This window comes from Oncorhynchus kisutch, linkage group LG27 (assembly GCF_002021735.2).
Source record: "Oncorhynchus kisutch isolate 150728-3 linkage group LG27, Okis_V2, whole genome shotgun sequence".
Classification (NCBI taxonomy): Eukaryota; Metazoa; Chordata; class Actinopteri; order Salmoniformes; family Salmonidae; genus Oncorhynchus; species Oncorhynchus kisutch.
The window spans coordinates 30,948,995-30,964,828 of record NC_034200.2 but is presented as its reverse complement, the minus strand read 5'-3'; the positions used below and the strand labels follow the sequence as shown (position 1 = coordinate 30,964,828).

At 43.8% G+C, this 15,834-nt stretch overlaps 1 protein-coding gene across 2 annotated transcripts in view; it reads left to right on the top strand.

The window, feature by feature from the left end:
• LOC109872269 (SPRY domain-containing SOCS box protein 4-like) overlaps positions 1-11,947 on the top strand; it is a 119,756-nt gene extending 107,809 nt beyond the window's left edge. For both annotated transcript variants that reach the window (XM_020463448.2, XM_031807138.1), the window contains one exon: positions 10,607-11,947. In XM_020463448.2, coding sequence (XP_020319037.1) covers positions 10,607-10,734 — 128 coding nt within the window. In that variant the 3' untranslated portion in view covers positions 10,735-11,947. The remainder of the gene's footprint in view (positions 1-10,606) is intronic.
• The last annotated feature ends 3,887 nt before the right edge of the window (positions 11,948-15,834 follow it).

The window sequence follows — 15,834 nt, the reverse complement described above, 5'->3', positions numbered from 1 at the left end:
AAGTCACATCCAAATCCATTTCTATCCCACTTTGTAACACAATCAAATGTGAAGAAATCTAAGCGGTCTGAATACTTTTGCAAGGGAACAATATGGAACATCTTAGGATGTATAGATCCTGATTTTCACACTGGTCCAATTTGTGTTCAATTTTCAGAAGAAATTACAGCTGAAAGACAATAAGATCAAAGTGCCAAACCAAGGACATGGAGAACTATTCAGATCCTCTAACGAAAATAGAATGGTCTTGCCCACACTGTTGCAGTGCGTCTGAAATGCTTTTAAGGTTTGGAAGATGTAGGAAAATACCAGTCTTTATACCCTACAGAGTAGCCTACAGAGTAGCCTCCATTGTCTAGGGTCTTGACAAATGTTAGGTCTACTGTACCATTTGAAAACTGATTGCTCTCTACAGTGCTACCCTGAGGACAACATCGAGAAACTGTGTTCCAATACACCATTCAAACACCTTTTTCAGCTGAATCTGGAGTGGAAGTGCTGTTCTTGAGCAGAAGCCCGCACACACTATATTTTCATGGCCAGTGTTTTTGACTAGTGGTATACTGTATAGACTTAGTAGGCAGGTTTTAGAAAGTGCCTCAGTGTTCCTTAAAAAAGGCGTTCAATGAGTGTCGAGTCAAACGTTTCTTTGTCTATCTTTTTGTCTTAGCTGAGTAAGGCTGCTGGTGTGCTTTCACAAGCACATTCAACTTTCTGCTCTCACTTTAATTCTCTCCAAGAGACACACACACACACACACACACACACACACACACACACACACACACACACACACACACACACACACACACACACACACACACACACACACACACACACAGAGCTATGTCTTACTATACTTGATGACTTTTTGGGGACCAACAACCTAACCTTAACTCCTTAACCTAATCCCTAATTCTAACCCTAATTCTGCACCTAAACCTAACCCCTAAGCCTAAAATAGAGAAGAATGGCAAAATGTTGGTTTACTATTGTTGTGAGGTACTCACAAGTATAGTAAAACGTGTAGACACACAACACTCAGTACCTGGGGGCAGCAGCAAAGCCACTTTAGCATCCGACGTTATTCTGTTGTCTAAATCTAGCCAAGATAATGAGGACCTTGGTTTTTTATAGGCTTTTTATAGGCTTTTTACAGGCTTTACAGGCTTTACAGGCTTTACAGGCTTTACAGGCTTTATAGGCTTTTTACAGGCTTTACAGGCTTTACAGGCTTTACAGGCTTTACAGGCTTTACAGGCTTTACAGGCTTTACAGGCTTTACAGGCTTTTTACAGGCTTTACAGGCTTTACAGGCTTTACAGGCTTTACAGGCTTTACAGGCTTTACAGGCTTTACAGGCTTTCATCCTGACATTCTTTGTAGGTGCTGTTAGATGAACTTTGAGGTTGTGTTTTTGTTTTTTGGTATTGATCTCTGTTCCACGCATCTTCTGACAATTGCTTTTGTCCTTTTCAGCGATGTACTTAAAAGAATCCCATATGGGGCTTTGCCATTTGCGACCAACCACTGCTGATGTTGGGTTTGATGACGCCATTGTTCACACCTTTGGTTCACCGTCATGCTCCACGCTCGCCCTTAGATTTCTTCCCTTTTGGCAACTGATAGCTAGTTATAGTGATGCACAAGCTAGGCCTATATGAAACACTTCCAGATTCAGAAGCTCGAAAACCCCATTAGAAAAAAAACCTTGAAAACCCCATTAGATTTTTGCCCAAGTTTACAGTGGGGAAAAAAGTTAAACTAAACAACATTTATGATGGTTTTTATTTTGTTGTTGTTAGTTTTGCTGTTAAAGACAGCAGTTTTACTACAGCGGCAGGTAGCCTGTTGGTTAGAGCGTTGGGCCACTGGATCAAATCCCCAAGCTGTCGTTCTGACCCTGAGCAGGGCAGTTAACCCACTGTTCTCCGGGCGCAGATGTCGATTAACACAGCCCCCTGCACCTCTCTGATTCAGAGGGGTTGGGTTAAATGTGGAATGTGGACACATTTCAGTTGAATGCATTCAGTTGTACAATTGACTAGGTAACCCCCATTCCCTCATTTTTGCTTTTCCAAAGTTTATCTTACTAAATAGTTTTTCACCAATTTTAGTTTTTAATTTAGTTTCAGTTTTGGTCAACTATAATAACCTTGGTGTGCGTGTGACCGTGTGTAATGTGGTGCTTTACTCACCCATTGTAATTGATATTGTGTGTCCTCTAATCACTAGAATATTCATGTTGGTTGAACCCATCTAGTCCACTATAATGTCATGCATTTGCTTTCTATTATTTGATAGTTAACAGACAAAATCAAAGAAACACTTGAGTAAATGAGGGATACAAGGTATATTGAAAGCAGGTGCTTCCACACAGGTGTGGTTCCAGAGTTAAGCAGTTAACATCATCATGCTTAGGGTCATGTACAGTTGAAGTGAGAAGTTTACATACACTTAGGTTGGAGTCATTAAAACTCATTTTTCAACCACTCCACAAATGTCTTGTTAACAAACTATAGTTTTGCCAAGTCGGTTAGGACATCTACTGTGTGCATGACACAAGTCATTATTTCACTGTATCACAATTCCAGTGGGTCAGTTTAAACAGCTTGAAAAATTACAGAAAATGATGTCATATCTTTAGAAGCTTCTAATAGGCTAATTTACATAATTTGAGTCAATTGGAAGTGTACCTGTGGATGTATTTCAAGGCCTACCTTCAAACTCATTGCCCCTTTGCTTGACATCATGGGAAAATCTAAAGAAATCAGGCAAGCCCTCACAAAAACATTTGTAGACCTCCACAAGTCTGGTTCATCCTTGGGAGCAATTTCCAAATGCCTGAATGTACCACGCTCATCTGTACAAACAATAGTACGCAAGTATAAACACCACGCAGCCATCATACTGGAAGGAGACGCGTTCTGTCTCCTAGAGATGGACGTACTTTGGTGCGAAAAGTGCAAATCAAACCCAGAACAACAGCAAAGGACCTTGTGAAGATTCTGGAGGAAACAGGTACAAAGTATCTACATCCACAGTAAAATGAGTCCTATATTGACCTAACCTGAAAGGCCGCTCAGCAAGGAAGAAGCCACTGCTCCAAAACCTCCATAAAAAAGCCAGACTACGGTTTGCAACTGCACATGGGGACAACGATTTTACTTTTTGGAGAAATGTCCTCTGGTCTGATGAAACAAAAATAGAACTGTATGGCCATAATGACCATTGTTATGTTTGGAGGAAAAGGGGGATGCTTGCAAGCCGAAGAACACCATCCCTACCGTGAAGCATGGGGGTGGCAGCATCATGTTGTGGGGGTGCTTTGCTGCACGAGGGACTGGTGCACTTCACAAAATAGATGGCATCATGAGGAGGGAAAATTTGGTGAATATATTGAAGCAACATCTCAAGACATCAGTCAGGAAGTTAAAGCTTGGTCGCAAATGAGTCTTGCAAATGAACAATGACCCCAAGCATACTACCAAAGTTGTGGCAAAAAGGCTTAAGGACATCACAGTCAAGGTATCACAAAGCCCTGACTTCAATCCCATAGAAAATTTGTGGGCAGAACTGAAAAAGCGTGTGCGAGCAAGGAGGCCTACAAACCTGACTCAGTTATACCAGCTCTGTGAGGAGGAATGGGCCAAAATTCACCCAACTTATTGTGGGAAGCTTGTGGAAGGCTACCTGAAGCGTTTGACCCAAGTTAAACAATTTTAAGGCAATGCTACCAAATACTAATTGAGTGAGAACTTTGAAACAGGGTTCTCAAAGGAGCATAGGGGTTAAAGGGTGTGTTCGTGTGTCTCAGTCACCAGATTTAAAACCAATTGAACACTTATGGGAGACTGCTTGTGGAAGAATGGTGTCGCATCCCCCCAATAGAGTTCCAATGAGCGCTCTGTTGTGATGGGCGCTCTGTTGTCTTGGGTGCTCTGTGTGTTGTTGTGATGGGCACTCTGTTGTGATGGGCGCTAATGTTAGGAAAGGTTACGTCAATGTTATAACTGACATTTCCCTTGACTTGAGTCAATTTGGGAATTCATCATTTTGGTCAACTCTGAGACAGACGTGAAATTTGTTGCATTCACTTAGTACAGGGGTAGGCAACTAGATTCAGCTGCGGGATGATTTTTGTCACGGGGGGCTGAACATAATTATAATAATTAGTACACTGCAAATTGATCACAACCAAGCCCAAAATTAGATTATATTTGAAAATAGCTATAAAATATATATACAAATATTTGTGGAAATATTTGCAACAGTGGGATGTAATCTTACTGCGGGCATCACTGCAATAGACTCCTCATGAGTTCGTTCTCTCTCTCTCTCTCTCTCTCAGTGATGGCGAGGGTCACAGAGTTTTGTGGGCAAGGACATGCCCCTCCCATCCACCCAGCCGTGTGATGCAATTAAGCCAATCAAAGGTTTAGAATATGAGCTAATGGGTGAATCAGAGAGCAGTATGAGCTAACAAGCTCATGGCAAGGGTGAAATAAAACATGTCATTTCTGTTAGTTAGATTACAAGGTTGCTGTCCCAATACAATACCCAGCAAAAGCAGTGTAGCCATTACCAGCCCTTCTGGTTTGGCATAGAGTCCCGAATAATTAGCCTAAACTAGAGCAGGATGAGTACAAACAGTAAAGCTATTCTGGGATATTTTTCTAATGCATGACTAATATGAATACATGCAATGTGATCAATGTTAATCGACTCCCGCAATCTCCCTGATTTTGATTTCAGTCCAAGTTGGCAGCCCTATATGAAAGGGTCTCATAATTCACTAGCACCACTACCTTTCAACAAGACCTGCAGGAGACGAGCCAAACAGAACTGCGAAAATTAACTCTGTCCTTTTTAGATTGGCATTTGCAATTAGTTTCTCCAAAGGTGGCTCCACTCTACTAATAAGATGTCAACAAATATACATTTTCATTAGGTAATAGCTACCTGCCCTTGTCTCCTCCTTCACCCTACCGGTATGATAACATCCATTATTTTCACATACTAGTTTTCCAGACTCCAGAGGGAAAGAAGACTGGTAAAGACATTGAAGAGTATTGGGATGCCACCCAACTTTTCTCCTATAATGATAGCCAAGAGTGAAAGGACACCAGTAAAGTTCTAAGATGGCGGATCAGTCGACGAGTGGCTAATCTGCCTTTGCCTTCCGTCTTGCTAGCTAACGTTCAATAGCTGGAAAATAAATGGGACAAACTGAAAGCATGTATATCCTACCAACGGGCCATTAAAAACTATAATATCTTATGATTCACCAAGTCGTGGCTGAACGACGACATTCAGAACATACAGCTGGTGGTTTATACACTCTATCAGCAGGATAGAACGGCAGCCTCTGGTAAGACATGGGGCGGGGCCTATGTATATATGTAAACAACAGCTGGTGGTTTATACACTCTATCAGCAGGATAGAACGGCAGCCTCTGGTAAGACACGGGGCGGGGCCTATGTATATATGTAAACAACAGCTGGTGGTTTATACACTCTATCAGCAGGATAGAACGGCAGCCTCTGGTAAGACACGGGGCGGGGCCTAAGTATATATGTAAACAAAAGCTGTTGCTCGATGTCTAAGGAAGTCAAGAGGTTTTGCCTGCCTGAGGTAGTGTGGTCTACAGCTTATTATGAAATACTCTATCTACCTAGAGAGTTTTCATTTGTATTTTTTGTAGCTGTCTTTACATACCACCACACACCGATGCTGGCACTAAGACCGCACTGAATGAGCTGTATACTGTCATAAGCAAACAGGAAAACGCACATCGAGGCGGCGCTCCTAGTGACCGGCGACTTTAATGCAGGGAAACTTAAATCAGTTTTACCTAAATTCTATCAGCATGTTAAATGTGCAGCCAGAGGGGGGGATTTCTAGACCACCTTTACTCCATACACAGAGACGTGTACTAAGCGGAGGGCATGCTGTCCGGTCCTCAGGCAGTCTCTTTGGGGGTGCCACAGGGTTGAATCCTCGGGCCGACTCTTTTCTCTGTATATATCAATGATGTTGCTCTTGCTGCGGGCGATTCCCTGATCCACCTCTACGCAGACGACACCATTCTATATACTTCCGTCCCGTCCTTGGACACTGTGCTATCTAACCTCCAAACGAGCTTCAATGCCATACAACACTCCTTCTGTGGCCTCCAACTGCTCTTAAACGCTAGTAAAACCAAATGCATGCTTTTCAACCGTTCGCTGCCTGCACCCGCACGCCTGACCAGCATCACCACCCTGGATGGTTCCGACCTTGAATATGTGGACATCTATAAGTACCTAGGTGTTTGGCTAGACTGTAAACTCTCCTTCCAGACTCATATCAAACATCTCCAATCGAAAATCAAGTCAAGAGTCGGCTTTCCATTCCGCAACAAAGCCTCCTTCACTCATGCCGCCAAACTTACCCTAGTAAAACGGACTATCCTACCGATCCTCGACTTCGGCGATGTCATCTACAAAATTGCTTCCAACACTCTACTCAGCAAACTGGATGCAGTTTATCACAGTGCGATCCGTTTTGTCACTAAAGCACCTTATACCACCCACCACTGCGACATATATGCTCTAGTCGGCTGGCCCTCGCTACATATTCGTCGCCAGACCCAATGGCTCCAGGTCATCTACAAGTCCATGCTAGGTAAAGCTCCGCCTTATCTCAGTTCACTGGTCACGATGGCAACACCCATCCGTAGCACGCGCTCCAGCAGGTGTATCTCACTGATCATCCCTAAAGCCAACACCTCATTTGGCCGCCTTTCGTTCCAGTTCTCTGCTGCCTGTGACTGGAACGAATTGCAAAAATCGCTGAAGTTGAAGACTTTTATCTCCCTCACCAACTTCAAACATCTGCTATCTGAGCAGCTAACCGATCGCTGCAGCTGTACATAGTCTATCGGTAAATAGCCCACCCATTTTTACCTACCTCATCCCCATACTGTTTTTATTTATTTACTTTTCTGCTCTTTTGCACACCAATATCTCTACCTGTACATGACCATCTGATCATTTATCACTCCTGTGTTAATCTGCAAAATTTTAATTATTCGCCTATCTCCTCATGCCTTTTGCACACAATGTATATAGACTCCCCTTATTTTCTACTGTGTTATTGACTTGTTAATTGTTTACTCCATGTGTAACTCTGTGTTTATTTAACCAGGTAGGCTAGTTGAGAACACCTTTATTTAACCAGGTAGGCTAGTTGAGAACAAGTTCTCATTTGCAACTGCGACCTGGCCAAGATAAAGCATAGCAGTGCTTTATCTTGCACTGCTATGCTTTATCTTGGCCAGGTCGCAGTTGCAAATGATAACTTGTTCTCAACTAGCCTACCTGGTTAAATAAAGGTGTTCTCAACTAGCCTACCTGGTTAAATAAAGGTGAAATAAAAAATTAATTAAAAAAAGCTCTTCCTCACCCTCCATTTGGCAAATCTGACCATAATTCTATCCTCCTGATTCCTGCTTACAAGCAAAAATGTAAGCAAGAAGCACAAGTGACTCGGGTCTATAAAAGAGGTCAGATGAAGCAGATGCTAAGCTACAGGACTGCTTTGCTATCACAGACTGGAGTATGTTCCGGGATTCTTCCGATGACATTGAGGAATACACCACATCAGTCACGGGCTTTATCAATAAGTGCATCGACTATGTCGTCCCCACAGTGACTGTATGTACATACCCCAACCAGAAGCCATGGATTACAGGCAACATCCACACTGAGCTAAAGGGTAGAGCTTCCGCTTTCAAGGAGCGGGACTCTAACCCGGAAGCTTATAAGAAATTCCTCTATGCCCTCCAACAAACCATCAAACAGGCAAAGTGTCAATACAGGACCAAGATCGAATCGTACTATACCGGCTCTGACACTCGTCGGATGTGGCAGGGCTTGCAAACTATTACAGACTATGAAGGGATGCACAGCCGAGAGCTGCCCAGTTACATGAGCCTACCAGACGAGCTAAGTAACTTCTATGCTCGCTTCGAGACAAGTAACACCTGAAACATGCATGAGAGCATCAGCTGTTCCAGAAGACTGTGTGATCACACACTACGCAACCGATGTGAGTAAGACCTTTAAACAGGTCAACATTCACAAGGCCGCAGGGCCAGACTGATTACCAGGACGTGTACTCCGAGCATGCGCTGACTTTTTCTGTGATACCAACATGTTTCAAGCAGACCACCATAGTCCCTGTGCCAACAACACTAAGGTAACCTGCCTAAATAACTACCAACCCATAGCACTCACGTCTGTAGCCATGAAATGCTTTGAAAGGCTGGTCATGGCTCACATCAACACCATTATCCTAGAAACCCTAAACCCACTCCAATTTGCATACCGCACCAACAGATCCACAGATGATGCAATCTATATTGCACACCACACTGCCCTTTCCCACCTGGACAAAAGGAACACATGTGAGAATGCTGTTCATTGACCTCAGCCCAGTGTTCAACACCGTAGTGCCATCAAAGCTCATCACTAAGCTAAGGACCCTGGGACTAAACACCTCCCTCTGCAACTGGATCCTGGACTTCCTGACGGTCCGCTCCCAGGTGGTAAGGGTAGGTAACAACACATTCTCCATGCTAATCGTCAACACGGGAGCCCCTCAGGGGTGCATGCTCAGTCCCCTCCTGTACTCCCTGTTCACTCATGATTGCATTGCCAGGCACGACTCCAACACCATCATTAAGTTTTCTGATGACACAACAGTGGTAGGCCTGATCACCGATAACGATGAGACAGCCTATAGGGAGGAGGTCAGAGACCTGACTGTGTGGTATAAGGACAACAATCTCTCCCTCAACGTGATCAAGAAAAAGGAGATGGTTGTGGACTACAGGAAAGGAGTACTGAGCACGCCCCCCATTCTCATCGACGGGGCTGTAGGGGAGCAGGTTGAGAGCATCAAGTACCTTGGCGTCTACATCACCAACAAACAACCATGGTCCAAGCAGTCATGGAGAGGGCACAACAAAACCTATTCCCCCTCAGGAGACTGGCATTTTTTGGCATGGGTCCTCAGATCCTCAAAAGGTTTTACAGCTGCACCATCGAGAGCATCCTGACGGGTTGCATCACTGCCTGGTATGGCAACTGCTCGGCCTCCGAGCGTAAAGCACAACAGAGGGTAGTCCCAGTACGTCACCGGGGCCAAGCTTCCTGCCATCCAGGACCTCTATACCAGGCGGTGTCAGAGGAAGGTCTTAAAAATGGTCAAAGACTCCAGCCACGCTAGTCATAGACTGTTCTCTCTGCTACCGCACGGCAAGCGGTACCAGAGCGCCAAGTCTAGGTCTAAGAGGCTTCTAAACAGCTTCTACCCTCAAGCCATAAGACTCCTGAACACCTAATCAAATGCCTACCCAGACTATTGCACCCGCACCCCTCTCACGCTGCTGCTACTCTCTGTTATTATCTATGCATAGTCACCTTAATAACTCTGCCTACATGTACATTTTATCTCAGTTACCTGGACTAACCGGTGCCCCCTAACATTGACTCTGTACCGGTACCCCTGTATAAAGCCCCCTAACATTGACTCTGTACCGGTACCCCTGTATAAAGCCCCCTAACATTGACTCTCTACCGGTACCCCCTGTATAAAGCCCCCTAACATTGACTCTGTACCGGTACCCCTGTATAAAGCCCCCTAACATTGACTCTGTACCGGTACCCCTGTATAAAGCCCCCTACCATTGACTCTCTACCGGTACCCCTGTATAAAGCCCCCTAACATTGACTCTCTACCGGTACCCCTGTATAAAGCCCCCTAACATTGACTCTGTACCGGTACCCCTGTATAAAGCCCCCTAACATTGACTCTCTACCGGTACCCCTGTATAAAGCCCCCTAACATTGACTCTCTACCGGTACCCCTGTATAAAGCCCCCTAACATTGACTCTCTACCGGTACCCCTGTATAAAGCCCCCTAACATTGACTCTGTACCGGTACCCCTGTATAAAGCCCCGCTATTGTGATTTGCTGCTGTTCTTTAATTATTTGTTATTCTTATCTCTGAATCTTTTTTTTGGTATTTTTTAAAAACTGCATTGTTGGTTAAGGGCTTGTAAGTAAGTACTTCACTGTAAGGTATACATACACCTGTTGTATTCGGCGCATGTGACAAATACAATTTGATTTCATTTGAACGTGGTCGGAGAGACTTGTTTCTACTGTAGATGTTGGTCATGTCTTTATGGGAAACGGGTATAGGCAGATGGGAGACGATAGTGTCACTCTACCAGGCTGTGAAACGGAGCACTAAAGGTGATATTAAATATTTAGAGGGGAGCATCAGCTGTGGAGTGGGTGGGAGAGGAGGGGAATTACAACAACGCTAGCACGCTCTCTTTTGTGCATATTCAAACACGTACACATTAACACAGATGCAGTCGCATGCACTGTTGTGATCCACATGTGCAAGGGAACACAAAACCAACCACACACTCACTGTCGGAGATCCTCTTCCCTTGTCACACACATTGAAAAGTTACATCTGTATTTTGCTAACTTTTTACCTTGTAAAAACCAGCAACTAACCTTTCCTCTTCTCTTCCTGGTTACAGCGGAGCCCCTCCCCCTGATGGACCTGTGTCGTCGGGCCGCCCGGGTCGCGTTGGGTCGAGAGCGCCTCCAGGAGATAGAGACCCTGCCCTTACCACAGTCTCTCAAAAATTACCTTCAGTACCAATGACCAGAACCGTACCGCCTGACCAGACCCGTACCAATGCCCACACCAGTACCGCCTGACCAGACCCGTACCAATGACCAGACCAGTACCGCACACCACCAACTGGGACCATCCGGACAGAAACCATGATGAACTAAGTGTAATGGAAGAACGAGAGGGGGGTTGAATGAATGCGGGCAGACAACGGAAGCAGAATGTTTACACTGTGGGCTGTAGCTCTGCGATTAATGGATGGACACTTGAGTTCAGATTTTAGACGAGAGGATGGATACTGGAGTATCGGGGTTTTGACCCATTTTGGACTTTTTTAATGATTGATGGCTGTAGCTCTCCTCCAATGAAGACCCTATTTGACAGAATGGTATGGTCCACAGTCACTTTTAAGTATGGCAATAAGTGGTGGTTTTAGGAGGCTACCTGCTGGTTGGAGTGAGAATTGCGCCTAGAAAGCACACAAACTATCCCAGGAGGCTTTTGAACTCAGATCACTGCTACTGGGTACACTATACTCAAGGTCTCCTACCATGTCAGTCCAATCAGCAGACAGACACAGGACATTTCTACAGGGCTCAAATGTGTCCATTTAGAGTTCCATGGGCCTGGAGTCCACTGGTACCATACAATATCTTCCCTGCTGTGTTTAAAGGACCCATTAAAGGACAATGCCAGTCTAGGCAAACCTAGTTTTTCTGGATCTACATCAAGTAATGCAAGGGGAAACTGTAGTACACAACTACATGAACAATGGCACAGCAGCCATTTGGGGAGGGGGGTGGGTTCAAGGATGGTTATGGATGACCACACACACACCTAGCAATCCGTTTATTTTCTCAAAAAGCTTGAGTCACTTTTGTTACTTCTAAGTTTGTACCCTATATTTTATAGTGAGTGTGGATTATAATTTTGATGACGATGATGATATGATGATGATGTTATTTATTTATCATGAGGTAGTTCCTTTTTAAAATTGATCATGATGGTTACGTTCAGGTAAATATACTACACCAATATGGGAGATGATGATCAGCTCTGTCACCCTAAGGCTTTTCTTAACAGGATGCTGCTTTTATTATTATGATCGCTGATGGTTTTAATCTATATCTGCCTGCTGGGATGAGACACCCGGGTCATACTGGGGCACACAGTGGAATGTATGGACAGTGATGTCATTAGCAGATCTGAAATGTGAATAAAAGCAAAGTGAATGAAAAACGTTTTCTGGGACGGAGATCTCTGTGGCACAAGGTTGGGCTGCCAGCTGTGTGTTTGTTTAGGGAGGCTGGGGAAGGTGCGTGTGCGTGCTTGCCTTTCCAGGGAGGCAGATTTTTTTGCTGTGTTTTTTTTCTCTGTATGTTTACACTGTCAGTCACGCTCAGAGGAACCAGGTCATCCTCAAATCCAGCTGTGACAGTTTGTGTAACCTCATCGACCCTCGACCTCAGCTGACTTAACTCCTTACCCCCGTTTATATCTGCACCCAGATCTCTCTTCTCTACCTACCTCTCTCTTTATCTACCTATAGTTGAAGTTTGCATATACCTTAGCCAAATACATTTAAACTCAGTTTTTTCACAATTCCTGACATTTAATCGCAGTAACAATTCCCTGTCTTAGGTCAGTTTGGATCACCGCTTTATTTGGAGAATGTGAAATGTCAGAATAATAGTAAAGTGATTTATTTCAGCTTTTATTTCTTTCATCACATTCCCAGTGGGTCAGAAGTTTACGTACACTCAATTAGTATTTGGTAGCGTTGCCTTTAAATTGTTTAACTTGGATCAAACGTTTCGGGTAGCCGTCCACAAGCTTCCCACAATAAGTTGGGTGAATTTTGGCCCATTCCTCCTGACAGAGCTGTTGTAACTGAGTCAGGTTTATAGGCTTCCTTGCTCACACACGCTTCTTCAGTTCTGCCCACACATTTTCTATGGGATTGAGGTCAGGGCTTTGTGATGGCCACTCCAATACCTTGACTTTGTTGTCCTTAAGCCATTTTGCCACATCTTTGGAAGTATGCTTGGGGTCATTGTCCATTTGGAAGACGCATTTGCGACCAAGCTTTAAGACTGATGTCTTGAGATGTTGCTTCAATATATCCACATAATTTTACTGCCTCATGATGCCATCTATTTTGTGAAGTGCACCAGTCCCTCCTGCAGCAAAGCACCCCCACAACATGATGCTGCCACCCCCATGCTTCACGGATGGGATGGTGTTCTTCGGCTTGCAAGCCTCCCCCTTTTTCCTCCAAACATAACAATGGTCATTCTGGCCAAACAGTTCTATTTTCGTTTCATCAGACCAGAGGACATTTCTCCAAAAATTAAAATCTTTGTCTCCATTTGCAGTTGAAAACCATAGTCTGGATTTTTTATGGCGGTTTTGGAGCAGTGGCTTCTTCCTTGCTGAGCATCCTTTCATGTTTTGTTGATATAGGACTTGTTTTACTGTGGATATAGATACTTTTGTACCTGTTTCCTCCAGCATCTTCACAAGGTTCTTTGCTGTTGTTCTGGGATTGATTTTCACTTCTCGCACCAAAGTACGTTCATCTCTAGGAGACAGAACGCGTCTCCTTCCTGAGCGGTATGACGGCTGCGTGGTCCCATGGTGTTTATACTTGCGTACTATTGTTTGTACAGATGAAAGTGATACCTTCAGGCATTTGGAAATTGCTTCCAAGGATGAACCAGACTTGTGGAGGTCTACAATTTTTTTTTCCGGCGGTATTGGCTGATTTCTTTTGATTTTCCAATGATGTCAAGCAAAGAGGCACTGAGTTCCACAGGTATACCTCCAATTGACTCAAATGATGTCAATTAGCCTATCAGAAGCTTCTAACGCCATGACATCATTTTCTGGACTTTTCCAAGCTCTTCAAAGGCACAGTCAACTTAGTGTATGTAAACTTCTGACCCACTGTAATTGTGACACAGTGAGTTATAAGTGAAATAATCTGTCTGTAAACAATTGTTGGAAAAATTAACCGACTTGCCAAAACTTTAGTTGGTTAACAATAAATTAGTGGAGTGGTTGAGAACGAGTTTTAATGACTCCAACCTAAGTGTATGTAAACTTCCAACTTCAAATGTACCTTTCTCCATCTCTACCTACCTGTCTCTCTTTCCATCTCTACCTACCTGTCTCTCTTTCCATCTCTACCTACCTGTCTCTCTTTCCATCTCTACCTACCTGTCTCTCTTTCCATCTCTACCTACCTCTCTCTTTCCATCTCTACCTACCTCTCTCTTTCCATCTCTACCTACCTCTCTCTCTTTCCATCTCTACCTACCTCTCTCTCTTTCCATCTCTACCTACCTGTCTCTTTCCATCAATACCTACCTCTCTCTTTCCATCACTACCTACCTCTCTCTTTCCATCACTACCTACCTCTCTCTTTCCATCACTACCTACCTCTCTCTTTCCATCACTACCTACCTCTCTCTTTCCATCACTACCGACCTCTCTCTTTCCATCTCTACCTACCTCGCTCTCTCTTTCCATCTCTACCTACCTCGCTCTCTCTTTCCATCTCTACCTACCTCGCTCTCTCTTTCCATCTCTACATGCCTCCCACTCGCCATCTTTCTCAGCCTCACATCTTGTCCATTACGCAGAGAAATCTGCAGTTACAAGCGGAGGAGTTTTCCCCCTAGTGATAATTTTCGAAGATCCCTCGAAATTATTAGAGATATTAAGTGGATGATCAGTGCTGAATTTAAGTGGACACTTCCTTGGAACATCTTCAATAAGTTTGAAGAGGATTTACCCTCCTGAGAATGGCAGAGGCCAGCAAATTGGCTTCCGCTCCACTAAGCTCAGCCATTGAATCTCAAAGCCTGCAGTTTTATTTTACATTTTAAGAAAAGGGCATTTTTATGCGTTGAACAGACAGCTAACTATAAATATAGCTGGTTCAGCCCATAGCTTAGCACGGATACATGGACCCATGCTAAGCTAATACATGGGCTTGTGCGTAAGTGAAAATGATAGATCTTCAAAGGGAGCACTAAGTGCACATCCCAAATGTGGCAGTCGGGATAATGGAGCAGACATCTGCCAGACTGGGGCTTATATCTCTGTTGTACAATGTGATATCAGGGTTTCACATCCGCTCAAGTCTCCAGTCTCCCTATCTCGATATGTAAGGGATTGCTGTATTGGAAATCAATGCCAGACAGCGTGATACTACTCTTCCGTGCCGGCCTTGAAATGGACTCGAGTTTCTTTTTTCTCTCCCCAACTCGTGTTTTGGAAGCAGCTCAAATGTAATTGAAAAACAAGACTACATGGGGTTTGATCAAAGGTCTGTCGACATCATTCTGTTTGAGTGCAAGGACACGTGGAGGATATATATGTTTGATCACCTCCAAATTCTCATTTACTCTTCTCTTTCTTTAAAACAGTGTTCTTTAATCCTGGTCCTGTGGATCCGCAGAATTCACAAGTGGGTATAGGAACTTACAGGAACTTCTAGGAACTTCTTGTGAAGGGGTATTGTTAAAGATCCTGAACATCAATTTGGATGAAACCAGTTCAGAGTAGGTTGATCCAAGTATGAAAAATTACGGTAGATGGTACAATACTTGGATTTAGGAGGCAGACCTTACTTCCTGCATTATGAAACTTCATGTATTTTCGGACATTTTATACACCAATGGTACAACGCCTTAAAAACCGTCATCACGTGCGCATCATACGACTTTGTTTAAAAAACGTAAGATAGCTGAAGCAGAACGATACTGGTAACTAACCCCTTTTCATCTGTTGTGACTTCAGAAACTATTCAAACCCCGTTTCAATTCATTTTAAAATAAGATGTATAGTTTTTCCCCTCATCAATCTACACACCCCATCATTTACAAAAACAGTTTAAAAATAATACTTTTGCAAATGTATATAAAAAAAAACGTATCACATTTATATCAGTATTCAGACCCTTTACTCAGTACTTTGTTGAAGCACCTTTTGCAGCGATTACAGCCTTGAGTCTTCTTGGGTATGACGCTACAAGCTTGGCACACCTGTATTTGGGGAGTTTCTCCCGTTCTTCTCTGCAGATCCTCTCAAGCTCTGTCAGGTTGGATGGGGAGGGTTGCTTCA